This window comes from Scyliorhinus torazame, chromosome 18, assembly GCF_047496885.1.
Source record: "Scyliorhinus torazame isolate Kashiwa2021f chromosome 18, sScyTor2.1, whole genome shotgun sequence".
NCBI lineage: Eukaryota > Metazoa > Chordata > Chondrichthyes > Carcharhiniformes > Scyliorhinidae > Scyliorhinus > Scyliorhinus torazame.
This window is the reverse complement of record NC_092724.1, coordinates 56,838,579-56,859,075: the sequence shown is the minus strand read 5'-3', so window position 1 is coordinate 56,859,075 and position 20,497 is coordinate 56,838,579. Positions and strand designations below refer to the sequence as shown.

General features: G+C 45.4%; 1 protein-coding gene and 1 long non-coding RNA gene across 3 annotated transcripts in view; both read left to right on the top strand.

Moving 5' to 3' along the window:
- uhrf1 (ubiquitin-like with PHD and ring finger domains 1) overlaps positions 1–20,497 on the top strand; it is a 63,393-nt gene that overhangs the window by 3,078 nt on the left and 39,818 nt on the right. For both annotated transcript variants that reach the window (XM_072482758.1, XM_072482759.1), the window contains exons 2-4: positions 10,395–10,664; positions 13,832–14,016; positions 17,845–18,060. In XM_072482758.1, the coding sequence (XP_072338859.1) occupies positions 10,395–10,664; positions 13,832–14,016; positions 17,845–18,060 (671 nt within the window). The remainder of the gene's footprint in view (positions 1–10,394; positions 10,665–13,831; positions 14,017–17,844; positions 18,061–20,497) is intronic.
- LOC140394814 (uncharacterized) lies at positions 121–1,287 on the top strand. Its single transcript, XR_011936017.1, has 2 exons — positions 121–438; positions 979–1,287. It is a non-coding gene; the product is annotated as an uncharacterized lncRNA (long non-coding RNA).

Below are 20,497 nucleotides of genomic sequence, written 5' to 3'. Positions count from 1 at the left end.
AATTTTAATTTTATTTCTTTTTGGTGTTATGTAATCAATTTGCTGTGTCCTGGATGCTAAATTGGCCATCTGGGTATTGTAACATTTAAAGTAGAGGAGGTTCCAATGTTTGTTACATTGGTTCCTTTCTAGTAATGGTGAGACTCTCTTGGAGTGTTGTGATAGGTCACCAGATCAGTTCAAGGGTCAGTTTGTAGCCCGTATGTTTCGGGGAGTCAGCCTGCAAGTGTTAGGAAACGGTCCGAGTTAAGTTTAAAGAAAGAAGTTGGGAAACGGGCTCCTTAAGGGCTGTTGGGAGCAATTGGGGCTAAGATAGCCCTTTGAAGCCGCATGCAGTGTTCTGCTTGGCGAGGCAAAGATCTGCAGTATGGTGAAGCTTGAGCGTACTTTGCGATCCAGGGCAAGGAATCTTTGAATGTGAGATTGAAACCCTGTGAGGTGGGCCATTATTGAAGTTGCCAGAGTGAGAGTGACTTTTGGAAAAAATTCCCAGGAGGGATCTTCAAATGTGCAGATTGAAAACCCTTGTGAGAAAGGGTTAGGTTGGCTGGCTCATAAAGTAGGCTGTTGAGAAATTCACAGAATCTGTTTTGTCATCTATTATGTAGTTTGGTGGATTCAACCAGTTTGCATGTTAATTCACACATGCCTCGTACGTATCCTGAGCAGAAGATACATATTGTAAATTCTTGCTGAACTTGGATAAGTGTTTGTTTATTTTTGATTCAAAACCTGTGGAGTCTTGCGGCTTTATTTGCTTCGTAAACATCTCAAACTTAATCTACTTTAAGCAGAGCATTAATGGTCCCTAACCGGATCCGACTACAACGTTCCAGGGTCCATTTGAAATAGTGGTCTTCCTTGTGAAAGATGATAGGATATTTGCTCAGTTTTTGGGTTTTCCCGTTCTTTTGGTCTACCGATATGTGTTTTGTTTTAACATTTTTAACATGATTCCATATCTGTCCTGTTTCTCAGATTTCCATTCCACACTGCCCTACAACTGGTCGCTTAGTTGGGCATGTTGAAGTAACCTGACGGCAGTAAGATGCAAAAGTGAAAACTTGCGGTGGCTCAGCAGTGTTACTTCCAGACACACTTCAAAAGTCATGTATAGAATTGCTGATCTATGGTGTAATCAATTTTTGCAAGTTGCTTCTGCAGAGCACTTAATACAGTGCAGTACATTTTGTCTTCCTCTAGAGTAGAGGTTCCCAACTGATGTGCCATGTGTTGCGCTGTAAAATAAGATTCAAAATGATTAAAAATTAGTATGAATGAACTAAATCCTGATGAACCTCTGGCATGCATGCACTGGCTAGGAAAGGGCTGTACATGTGCTTTCAGATTTTTTACATTGGTCAGGTGCATGGGCCTGATTATTGTTTTTACAAAAAATCCAGATGCGCATATGTGGCCTTTCTCGGCTGGTGTCTGCGCAGGAGAATTGAGCTTTTCCAGGTCTTGGAGATGCTGATTACGGAGCTGACGTTTAAGGCCCCGTGCGCTCGCACAAAAGGGAATGAAAACTCTGGGAGAAGCGAGGGTGGCTGGGAAAGTTTATTTAAAAAAAAAAAACTTTGCAGTAAGGGAAGACGATAGAGGTAAGAAACAGGAACCAATAAAATTAAAAAAGGGAGAAACAGGCTCCATTTGAAGTAAAGGTCAGAAAGAGCAGATGGGCTCAGGAGAAGCTCTACTCGGTGAGGGAACCCCAAAAGAAGCCCTGAAGATCCATGGAGGCAACTGAAGGTTGGTAACTGCATGGTGTTGGAGCAAGGATACACGTCGTGGCCTAATCCTTGTGATTTTTGCCGGCAGAAAGCCTTGTCAACCTGGAGGTCCGTGTCCAGCCTCTGTGGGGCGTTGGGCACGGCCCGTCTCCAACCTCACATGCACATAGTGTGGAGCGTGGTCAGAGATGACGATCGCGGAGTATTCCGTTCCTACAGTTCCTGGTAGCACCGATTTCCCCATTGCAAAGAAGTCAATATGGGTGTGTACCTTGTGCACTGGTGAAAAGAACGAGAATTCCTTTTCTCTCGGGTGTAGGAACCTCCATGGATCCACTGCTCCACAAATGTTCCCAGTTCCTTAGCCATGCCGTTTTTTTTTTCCTCGATCGGTGGGTGAGCGGGTCCTTCACGCAGTTAAAGTCTCCCTCCATTTATCAGTCGGTGTGTGTCAATGTCAGGGATGTCCGCCATGGTCTTTTTAATAAATTCAGTGTCATCCCAGTTGGGAGCGTCCCCCAGGATCCATAACTGTCCTGGTCTCAGTAAATCCTGTCCTCTTGTTGATCAGTATGGCTACTCCCCTAGCCCACGTCCTGTAGCATGAATGGTACGTCTATCCCACCCAGCTCTTCCTGACCAGTCGCCTGTCCTTCTCCCTCAGGTGTGTCTCCTGTAGGTAGATTATTTCAGGCTTCTCAAGTGGACGAATACTCTGGATCTTTTCACTGGGCCGTTAAGTCCCCATAACATTCCAGGTGACTATCCTGGTGGGAGGTTTTTGTACCCCAGTTCTTGCGGGATCAACCATACTTGCTTGTTGGATGTGCCCCAGCACTCCGGGGTTTCCCTTTGTTAGGAGGCCGTCCAAAATGGCCGTGGTCGCCGTTCTCCCCATGAGGTCTGGCCTCTGCGTTCTGGGGTTTCCCTTTGTCCAGGGGGCACCCAACATGGCCGGCAACTGTACGCCACGTGGGCGCGCTCCTGCATTCCAGGGTCTCCCTTTGTTTAGGGACCCTCCAAAGTGGCTGCTTACGCCGCTGTCTTGATTTCTATGCCTGCTGAATCCTGTGCCTATCTTGCTGCCAACCGTTCCCTATTGTTTTTGTCCCCTGTCTGTTCTGTGAATCCCTCCCCACCCCCCCTCCCTCTGGCCAGACGCACCCTCTCCCCTCAGAGGTGTGCCACAACCCCCCTTACTACCTGTCTTCCCGTGCTAGTCTTCTCTGCTAATACAGTGGCTCCACTCCCTGGGCTGGTTCAGCCCCATATCCATTCTGTCTACCTGCCTCCATTCCCTTCCTCGCCTGCTTCCCCTGTCATTGCTCCGTTCTCTCTGTCTTCCAACTTTAAACTGAAAGCGAGACAGCACAGTCCCGCGCAGACACAAAGTTCACACAGTTGTCTCTGGTCTCGTTCGTTCTTCCCACTGCAGTACATTTTTCAACGTGCCCTCACCGCTGCTGAGTTTGTTTCCTCTCTGGACTAATCGCTCTGACGAACATGTCGGCCTCCGCCATGGTACCAAAGTAGTATTCCTTCCCCTGAAATGTGCCCCAGAGTCTGGCCGGGAGCAGTATGCCGAACCTCGCCCCGTTCTTATAGAGCGCCGATTTTGCCTTATTGAACTCTGCCCTTTTTTTTTTTTTTTTTCCCCAAGGTCCGCCCCAATGTATTGGTAGACCCAGATTCTGTGTCCTTCCCATGAGCTTAACTTTGTTAGTCGGGCCTACCTCAGGATATTTTCCCAGACTGGTACTGGTGCAACTTAGCAATGATCGCTCTCGGCTGCTCCCCTATTTTGGGTTTTGGCTGGTGTGCCCTGTCTAGTTCTGGGGGGGCACGATCCTGTCGCTCTGATCAAATTATGTCTTTTCCAGGTCCAAGGTTGTTTTTTCCTGTGCCTCCACCTTCTTCCTCAGGCCGTCTATTGTACGCTGGAGGGAAGCCATCGCTTCTGTCACCACCACCTGAACTCCCTTTTGTATCGCCTCCTTCATGGCGGCTAGTTCCTTTTTTAGGAAACTCTTCCCTGGTGTGAGGGAGATGGCGACGTTCGCTCTGGTTCCGCCGTTCAGGTCGCCAGTCTTCCTGCTCCTGATTTACCAGGGCTTCCACCTTGCCTCGTGGGTCCGCTGGTCCGTCCGCCTGTTGCTTGTACCCCTTTCCGCTGCTTCTGCCTTCTCGTCGGCTATGAGCTGCCGTTTGCCGGCATTTTCTTCTCCACTGTGTTGTTCTTCGTCCCATTTAGGTTTGGGAGAGTTGGGTGTTTTTCTGGGCCAGAAATCTCATAAAATTCAGTATTTTGGGTCTGGGTGGGAGGAGAGCCACCTGATGTGCGTCTGCTCATCACATCACCGCCACCGGAAGTCCCCAGGAGGTGAACTAAGCCACACACCATTGCTGAAACTCTACTTTCACAATACCGTTTCAGGCTGACAGAACTAATGTCAGCAGCTGATGTTGCTAAAGAAATCAACAAAGCTCATCTTTCTGATCATACAATCAACTTCGCATTGACAAAATGTTTGATATTGAACAGGTGCCTGAACAGAGATTAGAAATGAGTGAAAATATTTGCCCTGCAGATTGACTTTATAAAACATTTTTTTTTTTTTAGAGTACCCAATTCTTTTTATTTCCAATTAAGGAGCAATTTAAAGTTGGGCAATCCACCTACCCTGCACATCTTTGGGCTGTGGGGGTGAGACTCAGGCAGACACTGGGAGAATGCGCAAACTCCACACGGACAGTGACCCAGGGCTGGGATAAAACCCGCTTTCTCAGTGCCATGAGGCATGTGTCACCGTGCCACCCCCTCCCTGCAGATTGACTCCATAGGTATTAGCACGCACTGCCAGCTCTTAGACTCCTATTTATTGACTACAGCTCCGCCTTCAACACCATAATTCCATCTAAGCTCGTATCAAAGCTCCAAAACCTAGGACTTGGCTCCCCACTCTGCAATTGGATCCTCGATTTGCTGACCAACAGACCACAATCGGTAAGAATGCACAACAACACCTCCTCCACAATAGTCATCAGTACCGGGGCCCCGCAAGGCTGCATACTTAGCCCCCTACTCTACTCCCTGTACACACATGACTGCGTGGCAAAATTTGGTTCCAACTCCATCTACAAGTTTGCTGACGATACGACCATAGTGGGCCGGATCTCAAATAACGATGAGTCAGAATACGGGAGGGAGATAGAAAACCTAGTGGAGTGGTGCGGCGACAACAATCTCTCCCTCAATGCCAGCAAAACTAAGGAGCTGGTCATTGACTTCAGGAAGCAAAGTACTGTACACACCTCTGTCAGCATCAACGGGGCCGAGGTGGAGATGGTTAGCAGTTTCGAATTCCAAGGGGTGCACATCTCCAAAAATCTGTCCTGATCCACCCATGTCGACGCTACCACCAAGAAAGCATAACAGCGCCTATACTTCCTCAGGAAACTAAGCAAATTCGGCATGTCCACATTAACCCTTACCAACTTTTACAGTTGCACCATAAAAAGCATCCTATCTGGCTGCACCGCAGCCTAGTATGGCAACTGCTCGGCCCAGGACCGCAAGAAACTTCAGAGAGTCGTGAACACCGCCCAGTCCATCACACGAACCTGCCTCCTATCCATTGACTCCATCTACACCTCCCGCTGCCTGGGGAAAGCGGGCAGTATAACCAAAGACCCCTCCCACCCGGCTTACTCACTCTTCCAACTTTTCCATCGGGCAGGAGATACAGAAGTCTGAGAACACGCACAAACAGACTCAAAAACAGCTTCTTCCCCACTGTCACCAGACTCCTAAATCTCTTGTGGACTGACCTCATTAATACTACACCCTGTATGCTTCATCCAATGCCAGTTCTTATGTAGTCACATTGTACACCTTGTGTTGTTCTATTATGTATTTTCTTTTATTCCCTTTTCTTCCCATGTACTTAATGATCTGTTGAGCTGCTTGCAGGAAAATGCTTTTCACTGTACCTCGTTGCACGTGACAATAAACAAATCCAATCCAAAGTCAGGATATTGATGGGGATTCCTTCGAAGAGAATTTCTTCACCTGCAGAGAATTGTCAGGTCGTGTACCAGATGAAATATTTTTTGTCACATATGCTATGCTTACTTAGAGAGAAACTATCTTGGACTGGACCAAGTGAGATAGCATCTGCACTGATGGAGCTGCTCCCATGATGGGAAAAGTCATAAGGTTTGTGAGGAAGGTGAAAGAACAGGGGCGAAATTCCCCCCCAACGGCGGGATGTCCGCCGACTGGCGCCAAAGATGGCGCCAATCAGACGGGCATCGCGCCGGCCCAAAGGTGCGGAATGCTCCGCATCTTTGGGGGCCGAGCCCCGACATTGAGGGGCTAGGCCGACGCCGGAGGGGTTTCCGCCCCGCCAGCTGGCGGAAATGGCGCTTGTTGCCCCGCCAGCTGGCGCGGAAATGCGGCGCATGCGCGGGAGCGTCAGCGGCCCTGTCAGTTTCCCGCGCATGCGCAGTGGGGAGAGTCTCTTCCGCCTCCGCCATGGTGGAGGCCGTAGTGGAGGCGGAAGGGAAAGAGTGCCCCCACGGCACAGGCCCGCCCGCGGATCGGTGGGCCCCGATCGCGGGCCAGGCCACCGTGGGGGCACCCCCCGGGGTCAGATCGCCCCGTGCGCCCCCCCCCCCCCCCAAAGGACCCCGGAGCCTGCCCACGCCGCCTGGTCCCGCCGGTAAATACCAGGTTTGATTTACGTCGGCGGGACAGGCAATTCCTGGGCGGGACTTCGGCCCATCCGGGGGGTCCCGCCAACCGGCGCGGCCCGATTCCCGCCCCCACCCAATAATCCTGACATACAGGTCATTCGCTGTATCCTGCACAGTGAAATCTTTGTTGTCAAAACAATGCCACCTGAGTTGGCTGCAGTGTTAGGCTAAACAGTGGAAATTGTGAATTATGTGATGTCACATACTTTGAAATCATGCTTGTTTACTTTTTTGTGTGAAAAAATGGGAGCTGAGAGCCAGGCTTTACTCATGCAATGCAATGGTGTCTTGTGGAAAGGTCCCCTTGTGTTTATGAGCTCTGTAACGAGGTGAAAGAGTTTTCAGCTCTGCATGAGTTGCCACACACCAATATAATATGTGATGCTTCTTGGTGTGCTAAGCTTGCATATCTTCCAGATACATTCGGCCATCTGAATTAGCCGAATGTTAACATACAGGGATAAAAAAAAGAATATTCTGATTGCTACAGATGAACTTCAGGATTTCAGATCAAAACTGGTTTCTTGGCAGGAAAAAGTAACAAGTGCGTCAATTGAGATGTTCAAGTTGGCATCAGCAAACCCTGCTGGCAAAGCCATGCTTCACCGTATCTCCACATAGCCTAAAACATTAAAAGATAAGTTTGAGGGCGGCACAGTGGTTAGCACTGCTGTCTCGCAGCGTTGGGAATCCGGGTTTGATTCGGGGTCACTGTCCGTGTGGAATTTACACATTTTCCCCATGTTTTCGTGGGTCTCACCAACGCAACCTAAAGATGTGCAGGGCAGGTGGATCGGTCATGCTAAATTGCCCCTTAATTGGAAAAAATAATTGGCTACTATAAATTAATTTAAAAGAAAGATAAGTTTGAATGTTACTTTCCCTCCACGAGTATGGAAGACTTTGACTGGGTACGTGATCCATTTAGTTTGCTTTCTCTTGAATCATAGAAGTTTTCATGAAAAGAAGAGGAATTTGTAGAGCTCAGGGTGGTTGGTACACTGGAACTGAAGTTTGCAGATATGCCTCTGAGTGCTTTGCAGGACAAGAATATCCATCTCTTTCAGATTACGATCTCTCAGCACTTACTGTTTTCCACAATCTACCTGTGCGAGTTGGCATTCTCAACGCTGGCTTATCTTTTTTTAAAAAAAAAGAAGCACCCGTCAGTGGAACAAATCTGCGAGTTTCCCTGTCATCGGTTCCTCGCTGGATCAAGGGACCGCTCACAGAGGCAGGCACAAGTGTCAATTAATGTTGTCAGACTGCTTATAATATTTCCTTCATTTATGAACTTCCTCGTTGAGAAATGCAGACATAAAAATGAACAAGTTTAAAATCTTTAACAGGAAACGCTTTTAAACAACATTTTTCAATAAAAATATTGTGTTTAACATACAATGAAAGCCTTGCTATCAGTTGTAAGCTTACACAATGAAAATTGCATTAGATGGTAGCTTGACATGGTTTTTAATCATCATTATTATTATATTTAGGAGGCTTTGGAGATAAAAGGCTTTTGCTAGAGGGCAGTTTAGTTGGAGAAAATAGCTGCGTCTCAAAATTCTTTGTGCATTTTTTTTAAAGTTTGGGAACCTCTGCTCTTTATTTGCTCGCAGCTCCTATTGGTAGCTCATTGGGCTTGGTGAAGGTTTTAGAGTGGGTAACTGCCCTGTCTCTGAATAATTTAGCGGGTTTGGAAAGGCATAGATATCAGGAGATAATTTGTCCATGTAGTTTGTCCAGTGTTTCATATACCAGAGTGAAGAAAAACTTTACTGAGATGTTAAATTCTTGCCACAGGATGGTGCTGTGTTAAAATGAAGCTTAATTCCTGATATAGTGAAATCTGCTTTTAATGGATGGTTGTAATAATCTAGAGGTTATTACATTTTAAAATATATATTCATTCTGTATTGGCTGTAATGATCCAGTATATGCTGGGCAGATGCTGAATTTATTTCACTTGAAATGAAATGAAATGAAAATCGCTTATTGTCACAAGTAGGCTTCAAATGAAGTTACTGTGAAAAGCCCCATGTCGCCACATTCTGGCGCCTGTTCGGGGAGGCTGGTACGGGAATTGAACTGTGCTGCTGGCCTGCCTTGGTCTGCTTTCAAAGCCAGCGATTTAGCCCTGTGCTAAACAGCCCCTCAAATGGGAAGACATTATTATCTGAATGGCCATAAATTAGGAGAGGAGAATGTGCAACGAGACCCGAATGGCCTCGTACCAGTCGCTGAAGGCAAGCATGCAGGTGCAGCTGGTGATAAAAGAGGCAAATGGGATGTTGGCCTTCATAGTGAGAGAAAGTTCAGGAGCAGGGATGGCTTGCTACAATTATACAAGCCCTCGCTGAGGACACACCTCTAATATTGTGTGCAGTTTTAGTCTCCTTATCTGAGGAAGGGTGTTCTTGTTCTAGAGGAGGTTTACAAAATTAATTCCTGGGGTGGCAGGACCAATGTATGATGAGAGATTGAGTCGGTTAGGATTGTATTTGCTGGAGGTCAGAAGATGGGGGGGGCGGAGAGCGAGAGAGATCTCATAGAAATTTAGAATTCCAAAATGAATAGACCGGGTCGATGCAAGAAGGATGTTCCCAATGGTGGGGTGTCCAGAACCAGGGGTCACAGTCTGAGGATACAGGGTACACCGTAAGAGCTGAATAATTTCTTCACCCAGAGTGGTCAGCGTGTGGAATTTGCTACCGCAGAAAGTGGTTGAGGCCAAAATATTGTATGTTTTCAAGAAGCACTTGGGGCGAAGAAGATCAAAGGATATGGGGGGGAAGGCGAGATCAGGCTATTGAGTTGGATGATCAGTCATGATCTTAATGAATGGCAGAGCAGGCTCAAGGGTTCGAATGGCCTTCTCCTGCTTCTATATTTCTATTTAAAACCTCAGATCAGTATGCTCAAAAGAATTCCCTCACAGGACAACCACAACTAATTTTCTGCGCAGTGTTCAAAGTAAAGCAATGTTGCATCGGTTCTTTACAATGCTGCCTGTCAGCTGTTGAACTTGTTGGTCAGGCAAGTTGCATTTAATTTCTTGATTTCATTGCAGTAGGAGGCTTATTTGCAAGTTGTTGTATTCCCCCCCCCCCCCCCCCCACTCTGTTGTCTTGCTTCGCTGAAATTTCCATGGGGGAAGGTCATATGGTGTCACAGCAAAGTAAAAAAGAATTTCTAACCTAGGATCTTGAATCCTATTATCACTAACAGTCCTGAGTTTCCAAAGTGACAGTAAAATGTCTGTGGTCATGTGCCTAATAGAACCCACCCTCAAATGTTTCCCACTTTGGAGCATGTGTGGTTGCATGGTTTTCATCCCATGTTAAAAGCATGGTTATGTAGATTAGAAACTCAGCTTGTGAATGGACTGCTTTTTAAATTTCAGGATTTTTAATTTAAAAGGACACTGCTTGATAATGGAAGGTACTTCTATGCAGTAACTGCAGTTGCTACTGTTGGCTGTAATACTAGTTTAGCAATTAAACAAAAAACAATAGGGCGACATGGCGGCGCAGTGGTTAGCACTGCTGCCTCACGGTAAGGAGGACCTGGGTTTGATCCCGGTCCCGGGTCGCTATCTGTGTGGAGCTTGCACATTCTCCTCGTGTCTGCGTGGTTCTCACCTCCACAACCCAAAGATGTGCAGGTAGGTGGATTGGCCATGCCCCTTAATTGGAAAAAAAAATTGGGTACTTTAAATTTATTTAAAAAAAAACAATATTTTCCATTTCCCAGCTTATTGCTTTTTATATGATGGTTCTTTGGTGATATCAAATGTACAGTATTACCATTAAATGTAGCCCGTAGATGTGAAGAGATAAATGCAGAGTCTGAATTCAGATAGTACCGTAATAACTGTCTAATCTGTCTAATCTCTCTCCTTTTTAGATGGAAGATGCCCATTCACTTTTTGACTATAATGTGGGACTTAATGATATCATCCAGCTGCTTATTCGCCAGGTTGATCAAGTTGTAACAAAAGGCATCACTAGAAAAGAAAAGGATGCAGAGCTGTCTGACACAGACTCTGGATGTGGTTCTGCACAAAGTGAATCAGACAAGAACTCTAATAATGGTGAAGCTGCTATGGAATTGGATGGACAGGCAGGAACATCCACTCAGCCTGATCTCATTGACCCAGGGTTTGGATTATATAAGGTGAGCAAAGTCTTTCTTTATTTATCAATAGAACTGTTACACTGGTTGTACTGGTGTCTTTGTTTTAAGTATCTGAATCTTCCATTTGAAGATCCAAACTATGATGCTCCTCTTGGGGAAAATCCTAGTATAGCACAAGTCAAGTCACTTTTTAAATTGTTGACTTCCAAGTTAATATAATTGTAGAATCTCCGTAGCAATTTGCATGGAACTCTTACATTTGGCTTGTACGAGAGTATTGTTTCTAATCTTTTTGAAATCAATGCAGTTATAATGTTCTGGAGATTGCTGCAGATCTGTGCTCCATAGCTAGCCAAACTGATCAGTACAGCTGCAACGCCAGCATCTCCTGACAGTGGAAACTTGTTTACATAGAAAATAGAAGCAGGAGAAGGCCATTCGGCCCTTCGAGCCTGCTCCATCATTCATTATGATCATGGCTGATCATCCAAGTTCAGTACCCTGATCCCCACCGTCCCCCCCATATCCCTTGATCTCTTTGACCCCAAGAATTATATCTAATGTTTAGCTATGTATTGATCACAAGAAGCAGCACAAATCCAAAAGGTTGATTGCCGCCCCATCAGATTACTCTCAATCATCAGCAATAGAGTCAATGGTGAAACAAACCTGCTCTCAGTGTTCAGTTTGGGTTCTGATGGGTCTACTTGACTCCAGACCATTGGTCTAAAAATGGATGAAACACCCCAGTGCCAGAGGTGAGTTGAGTGATATCAAGGTAACATTTTTTTTAAAGAAAAATAAATTTAGAGTACCCAATTATTATTTTTTTTCCAATTAAGGGGTAATTTACTTAATTTAGGGGCAATCCACCTAACCTGCACATCTTTGGGTTGTGGGGGTGAAACCCATGCAGGCATGGGGAGAATGTGCAAACTCCACACGGACAGTGACCAGGGCCAGGATTCGAACCCGGGTCCTCGGTGCCACAGCCCCAGTGCTAACCACTGCGCCACATGCCACCGATCAAGGTAACATTTGACCATGTTGGCACCAAGGACTCCTACTTAAAGTTAAGGCCAGTGGTGATCAGGAATGCACATCTCCAATATCTGGAGTCATTCTGACATTAAAAGAAGATGAAATAAAGGCAGAACATGCTGGAAAAATACAGCGTCTGGCATATCTGTCAGCAACGTTAACCTTTGGGTCTGTGACCTTTCTTGGGAGAATGGTTGTAGTTGTCAACCTTGCTGCCATCAAGTTCTTTAAGGCAGTTTCTTTGGCCCAACCATCTCCATATGCTTCAACAACAACTATTCCTTCATCATAAGACCAGAAATAGAGATGCTCGCTCTGTTTTCAGTTCCATTTGCAACTCATCATCTTAAATTGGGAATATTATCGCTGTTCACTCCCTCTATTTTGACCCAGTGGCAGTTTGTCAAATAGCATTGAAAGGTGCACTTTCACCACAGGGACTGCAGCGAATCAAGACATGGTGGCACAGTGGTTAACGCTGCTGCCTCACAGCTCCAGGGTCCCAGGTTCAATTCCGGCTTTGGGTAACTGTCAGTGTGGAGTTTGCACTTTCTCCCCCTGTCTGCGTGGGTTTCCTGCGGGTGCTCCGGTTTCCTCCCACAGTCCAAAGATGTGCAGGTTAGGTGGATTGGCGATGCTAAATTGCCCCGTAGTTTCCAAAAGGTTAGTTGGGGTTACAGGGATAGTGTGGAGGCCTAGGATGCTCTTTTCAACGGCTGGTGCAGAACCGATGGACCCAATGTCCTCCTGCACTGTAAATTCTCTGAAGACGGTGGTTTGCCACCACCTTTCAATTAATGCTGGCTTTAAGGCACTGTCCACATCAGGAATAATTTTTAAAATCTTTCTGTTCTAAAAGTGGCAATTTCTACCAATTGATCAGTTTTACTGAAACCTGGCTTGCAGGGAGCTGAATTCCTGTCCACCGAACAGAATCAATTTATTTGTTTGAACATGAAAAATATGACTCAACTTGGTGATTCTCTGTACTATATTACCTACCACTTGCACGTGTTGAATGTCACATACTTTCAAGCGTAAGTTTAAAATCATGTTTTTCACTTTGTGCATTTTGCCAAGATTTATTTTCTACAATGCAGATGTGGCTGCAAACTTGATTTCTAAATTTTCTCTGGCAGTGCCATGAACCATTGCTTCAATGCTTGGTGCTACCTCCACAAAAAGTAATCATTTATGATGAGCTATAAGGATGGATCTTGGACAAAATAATTAATTTTTTTTCCACACCATTCCCTATAAAGTGTGCTAGACCATAAAAGTTAAATGGTTATAGGCTTCAACATTTAAACTGTCAGAGTTTGAAGCTTGCAACACAAGTTTTGATAAAACTTGAGCTCTTGGTGTAGCTTTATTTTTCATAACATTTGTTGAAAGCCTTTGAAAATGTACTCGTCCAAAGTAGTGGGATTTCTAATATTTCTGAAATATCTTTGGCTCACACTGCTGTGGACTCTATTGTAATGGCCTGAACAGAATTTAATAGCTTATTGACATGCTTAGATGTTGCTGGAACTATATGTTGGCATGATGCTGTTGAGGGGAAAAGCATGGGTGAATGCCAGGGAAAGCAGGAGTGCTTGTGTGTTGGACTGCACTTCTACTGAGTGCCAACTTTATGAACCAGGGCATCTTGTGTTTAGACACAGAGCTCCACTTTAAGCCATTAATTTAATTTTACAGCAATTATACTGCATTCATGTGAATTAGCCTACTAACCATCAGATCTCAAGCATGCCTATACTTTGAATATTCAGGTGATGGAAATGTTGACATTTACAGTTGGTGGCATCTCCTGAAGTAAGAGTGCCGTGGAAAATCTTTCTATGATCTAGCCTGTTGAAAATGTTTGGTGGCAGGCAGAATTGCTGATTATTAGACAGAAACTTATAGAACAGATCACAACGCTATTGGGAATTTTCTGATCTTGAAATGACTATGTGGCACTGCATAGTCTAAATATAAGATTTGGCAGTGAAATAATGTTGGGTTGATTTAAGTAATGCTAAACGGGCACTTTTGGCTTTGTTGACTTGCAATTACTTTGCTATATAGTAGGTTGAGTAATTTCTCCCTCCAGAGGACACCTGGTAATGTGTAACCAGTAAACAGTTTGAAATATGTTGAATTTGTGCTTTTTCTTTCAGATAAATGAATTGATTGATGCTCGAGACATGCATATGGGTGCTTGGTTTGAAGCTGTCGTCGTTAATGTGACACAGGACGAGAGTGCAAGTAATACTACCAATAATGAAGAGTCTGCACATTCAAGCAAAGCTGCAGAAACAAAGATTGCTGCTGAAGATGTGATTTATCACATAAAATATGAAGAGTATGTTAAAATGACAATATAAGGAGTACCATTTATCTCTCATGCTGTTTCCACACAAGGGATGGGGCAGTATCCTCCAATTTACCAATCCATGCCTATTTGTTCCTATTTATATTCCTTATCTGGTGAAGTGGTACTTGAGGGATGCAATTTCATGGATCTTGGCTGCCAACGTTATGTGTCCACATTAATGTAAAGACCTTAGGCAAACTATATAATCTGCACATTTCACTGGGTATGGGAGGGCATCATGGGTATATGCTTCTGTAGGGAGCATTAATCTTTTTTCTATTCCCAAAATAAGATGTTATTTTGGATCTTGCTGGTTTGTGTGAACAATTGGGCTGTGTTTAATTGGACAAATTGGTCTAGAAGATATGCAAAATGTGAAAAGCTGACCGATTAGTTTGTTCACCCTGACTATTCGTGATGCTGTCCGTTCTATCATCCTATAGTGCGTTTGGAAGATTCCTCTCCATTTTACATACATAAGAGGAAAGACTAGTGATATAGACGCAGGATGGAAAGAGGTAAATGGAGTAGGAAGGCTATAAATACTGGCATAGACCAACTTGACTCAACTGCCTCTTTGTGCTGTAGATTTTGTAATTTACTGTAGTTTGAAGAATTAGTAGGGGTTTAAAGAACATGTACACAATAACTGACAGGAAGAGACCCTCTGGTCCACCCAGTCTGTCCCAAACAGTTGTGATGCCGTGAGAAATTATATGCCACTTCTTTTGGCATGTTTGGAGGCATGGAGGGCATTAAATCAGATAGGGTGGGGGCATGCAAGCATTGTGCCACCTTATCAACTCCACCAAAATTAAGTCTGGGATGGGAAGGTCTAAGGTAAAACCTCCTGTTCAGCTGCCAACGGAGGTCCTTAAGTGAACAATTATGACCAATTAAAGGTCTCGTCCCACAACTGCTGATATTAACTCAATGGTGGGTAGACCTATCGCCACTGAGCATGACCAGCAAACGTGCGGGTTGCTTGTGGTCTGCCAGAAGGCATCTTCGTTCAAAGGCACTTTGTGCTTGAACAAGAGACCCAACATCTGGAAGGGCGACACTCTGCCTTGTTGCTTATAACCCCAACACTCTGCAAACTCTCCCACCATAAGTAACCTCTGGCCTGGATTACACCTCGATCCGGGGCCTCCAGTGGCAGTTGGTCCCATAACAACCACCACCTTTCTTGTAACGCTAGTAAGCAAAGAGAAAGTTTTTTTTAAAAATTCAGATTACCCAATTCTTTTTTTCCCAATTAAGGAACAATTTAGCGTGGCCAATTCACTTACTCTGCACATCTTTCTGGGTTGTGAGGGTGAGACGCACACACGCGGGAGAATGTGCAAACTCCACACTGGCAGTGATCCGGGGCCGGGATTGTACCCAGATCCTCAGCGCCGTGAGGCAGTAGTGCTAACCACTGCAACTCCGTGCTGCCCCTTAGCAAAAAGAAAGTTGCTAGTTCTCGGTAGGTGGAATTTGTGCTAGGGGAGACCTGCTGGTCGCCACTTAAGTTCTGAAGAGGTACTTCATACCGACTGGCCTCCTTGAGGAAGCGACGTGGATATCTCACTGCCTTTCCAACTGGCAGACAAGATCCCCAACTCTAAAATAATGTCATTCTCCTCTCCTCTTTCCTCTCTTCCCCCACAAACCCTATTTATTAATATATCACCATATATACACTTCACCAATCAATCACCATGCAATCTCCTGGGTAAAACTTCAAACAAATCATTGGCTGGGGAATATTTAGTGTATTCATCTCCGACTCTATGGGAAATTAAAACTAGTTTTGGAGATCACTCTGACTCTGATATTACTTAAGATGTGACCTCCTTCCCAGCAAGAAAGAGGCCCAGCTCTTGCTTCAAAGAATTCAACGATTGGCCACGAATGCCCGAGTTAGCTGCCTGTTCCAGCAGTCAACTGTTCTCTGGGGAAATGAAACACCTGACATCTTGATCTTGCCTTAAACAACTTAAAATTGTGACCCACCTGTATCACTCAACCTAACCAATTAGAACAAACTGAATGGCACAGTGGTTACCATGGCTGCCTTACAGTGCCAAGGACCCGGGTTCAATTCCGGCCTTGGGTGACTGTCTGTGGAATTTGCACATTCTCCCTGTGTCTGTGTGGGCTTCCTCCGGGTGCTCAGTTTCCTCCCCCAGTCCAAAGATGTGCAGATTAGCTGGATTGGCCATGATAAATCGCGCCTTAGTGTCCAGAAGATTAGATGGAGTTACGGGGATAGGGCCAGGGTGTGGACCTAGGGAGGGTATTCTTTCCAAAGGTTGGTGCAGACTTAATGGGCCACATGGCCTCTATGATTCTAAACTTCCAACTTGAACACCATGTTTTCAGCTTACAAACCTCCATCAAATCACCCAAAGCTTCTTGAGTATTGTCTTTAAGTCCTACCTTGATAATTAAAATACTTTCAACTCTGAATTATTCCAATGTGCCACCTCTGTATCCTTTCCATTGCTTTACTACCACCCATCTTGTAAGGAGACTGAACACAGTATTTCTTACTGAGGTCTGATGAAGGACTTGAACAATTACTAATTTGCATATTTTGTCTTACAGTCAACTGGCTCCTGAATACATCCAGCATCCTATTTGCTCTATATATTACTTCATAACATTGCACATGAACTTTTGAGATTTATGCACTGGAACACATACACCTAGATATCTTCCTTTCTCCAAGATATTTTTCTGTTAGTGTTTTGCCCTGCACAATACTGCGATTTTAAAAAATGACACTTAATTTGTCAGGCTTAATCCCCTGACCTATCCAGATCCACCAGTGCATTCAAGTGTCCTCTAAGGGCCTGGCATTTTCATGCGATCATTTGAAAATTGTACCACTAACAGCTACATCATAAATAAAAATAGGCAAGCAATAGTCGTTATTGGCCTCTACTTGGGGCTAATCTAGAAAAGATCACAATCAATCAATAACTACATTTTGCTTCTGTTATCAATCCAACTCAACATATTACCACCGATACCAGAGGCACAGATCCCTGTAGAGAATCCTCTTTGTGTGTTAACTTGTCGAAAGCTTTTTATAACTTAGATACAATGTTTATTGGGCTTCCCACATTCTTTGTGACTTCAAAACTACAATTAACCTTGTAAAGCATGATCGTTTTGTTCATTTGGTGTCCCTAATATGCCCCTCTCTAAGTGATCGAATGTTGTACTCTTAAATGGTTTCCTCAGGCATCTTTCCAATTAGTGATTGACCTATGGTTAGTTACACGGGTCAATTTCTTCTCTTTATTTATTGACTTAGTCTGCAGGAACAATCCCAGAATGCAGTAAGCTATTAAAAATATGGTCAAGAGTGTAACAGGGAACTGCTGAGAGCCATCCCCTGGCCAATCTTCCTCCTGTCACTGATCTCTCACTCACTCACCTCGGTCCTTTGATGATCCCAGGCCTCTTCCGGGGTGTATTAGCAGTGGCTCCCATCTCTCCTGCTGATGCTTCTGGTCTCTGGCTGGCAGCCCTCTGGGGTGAGATTTCCACCCCTGTGGACCTTGATCCTGGGCACTGAGTTGCATTTGGTGGGCTTTCCCTAAAAGGAGCTGGCATGGGGGTCTTGTCCAATGTGTCTCTAAAACAACATGATCACCATTGTTAATACTATTAGTTTTATTATCTTCATGACAGATGAGCATCATCTTCAACGGTGAAGACTGACAAAGTTCTCATTAATATTTTTGCCACACTCTATACTTGTGTAATGTAATGTATATGAAAATTGTAACTTGGAAATTATTTATTTAAATTTCCAAGTTACCCGGAAAATGGAATTGTGCAGCTGCGATGCAAAGACATCCGGCCACGGGCGAGGGTGGTCTTGCAATGGCACCAAATTCATGTTGGACATGTGGTGATGGTGAATTACAACCCAGATGAACCTAAAGAGCGAGGATACTGGTATGATGCAGAAATTCTACGAAAGAGGGAGACCAGGACAATCAAAGAGATCTATGCAAAAATTCTTCTGGGGTAAGGAATCTTAATAGTTTGTTGGACGTGTTGGTCTTGTGTCTTGTTTCAGGAGTACTCGCTGTACTTTTTTTTATTAAATATTTTATTGAAAATTTTTGGTCAACCAACACAGTACATTGTGCATCCTTTACACAATATTATAACAACACAAATAACAATGACCTATTTTATAAACAAAAAATGAATAAATAATAAATAACAAAAATGAAAACTAGCCCTAATTGGCAACTGCCTTGTCACAAGTAACACTCTCCAAAAATATAATTTAACAGTCCAATATATAATTATCTGTAGCAACGACCTATACATACTATACAGTATATATTAACAACCCTGAGAGTCCTTCTGGTTCCTTCCCCCCCCCCCCCCCCCCCCCCCGATCCTGGGCTGCTGCTGCTGCCTTCTTTTTCCCATTACGTCTATCTTTCTGCGAGGTATTCGACGAACGGTTGCCACCGCCTGGTGAACCTTTGAGCCGACCCCCTTTGAACGAACTTAATCCGCTCTAGCTTTATAAACCCTGCCATGTCATTTATCCAGGTCTCCACCCCCGGGGGCTTGGCTTCTTTCCACATTAGCAATATCCTGCGCCGGGCTACTAGGGACGCAAAGGCCAAAACATCGGCCTCTCTCGCCTCCTGCACTCCCGGCTCTTGTGCAACCCCAAATATAGCCAACCCCCAGCTTGGTTCGACCCGGACTCCTACTACTTTTGAAAGCACCTTTGTCACCCCCATCCAAAACCCCTGTAGTGCCGGGCATGACCAAAACATATGGGTATGATTCGCTGGGCTTCTCGAGCACCTCGCACACCTATCCTCCACCCCAAAAAATTTACTGAGCCGTGCTCCAGTCATATGTGCCCTGTGTAATACCTTAAACTGAATCAGGCTTAGCCTGGCACACGAGGACGGCGAGTTTACCCTGCTTAGGGCATCTGCCCACAGCCCCTCCTCGATCTCCTCCCCCAGCTCTTCTTCCCATTTACCTTTTAGTTCATCTACAATAGTCTCCCCTTCGTCCCTCATTTCCCTATATATATCTGACACCTTACCATCCCCCACCCATGTCTTTGAGATCACTCTGTCCTGCACCTCTTGTGTCGGGAGCTGCGGGAATTCCCTCACCTGTTGCCTCGCAAAAGCCCTCAGTTGCATATACCTGAATGCATTCCCTTGGGGCAACCCATATTTCTCGGTCAGCGCTCCCAGACTCGCGAACTTCCCATCCACGAACAGATCTTTCAGTTGCGTTATTCCTGCTCTTTGCCACATTCCATATCCCCCATCCATTCCCCCCGGGGCAAACCTATGGTTGTTTCTTATCGGGGACCCCCCCAAGGCTCCAGTCTTTCCCCTATGCCGTCTCCACTGTCCCCAAATCTTCAGTGTAGCCACCACCACCGGGCTTGTGGTGTAGTTCCTCGGTGAGAACGGCAATGGGGCTGTCACCATAGCCTGTAGGCTAGTCCCCCTACAGAACGCCCTCTCTAATCTCTTCCACGCCGCTCCCTCCTCCTCTCCCATCCACTTACTCACCATTGAAATATTAGCGGCCCAATAATACTCACTTAGGCTCGGTAGTGCCAGCCCCCCCCTATCCCTGCTACGCTGTAAGAATCCCTTCCTCACTCTCGGGGTCTTCCCGGCCCACACAAAACCCATGATGCTCTTTTCAATCCTTTTAAAAGAAGCCTTCGTGATCACCACCGGGAGGCATTGAAACACAAAGAGGAATCTCGGGTGAACCACCATCTTAACCGCCTGCACCCTCCCTGCCATTGACAGGGATACCATATCCCATCTCTTGAAATCCTCCTCCATCTGTTCCACCAACCGCGTTAAATTTAACCTATGCAATGTGCCCCAATTCTTAGCTATCTGGATCCCCAGGTAACGAAAGTCCCTTGTTACCTTCCTCAACGGTAGGTCCTCTATTTCTCTACTCTGCTCACCTGGATGCACCACAAACAACTCACTTGCCCCATGTTCAATTTATACCCTGAAAAATCCCCAAACTCCCCAAGTATCCGCATTATTTCTGGCATCCCCTCCGCCGGGGCCGCCACGTATAGTAGCAAATCGTCCGCATACAAAGATACCCGGTGCTCTTCTCCTCCCCTAAATACTCCCCTCCACTTCTTGGAACCCCTCAACGCTATCGCCAGGGGCTCAATCGCCAGTGCAAACAATAATGGGGACAGAGGGCATCCCTGCCTTGTCCCTCTATGGAGCCGAAAATATGCAGATCCCCGTCCATTCGTGACCACGCTCGCCACTGGGGCCCTATACAACAGCTGCACCCATCTAACATACCACTCTCCAAAACCAAATCTCCTCAACACCTCCCACAAATAATCCCACTCCACTCTATCAAATGCTTTCTCGGCATCCATCGCCACTATTATCTCCGTTTCTCCCTCTGGTGGGGCCGC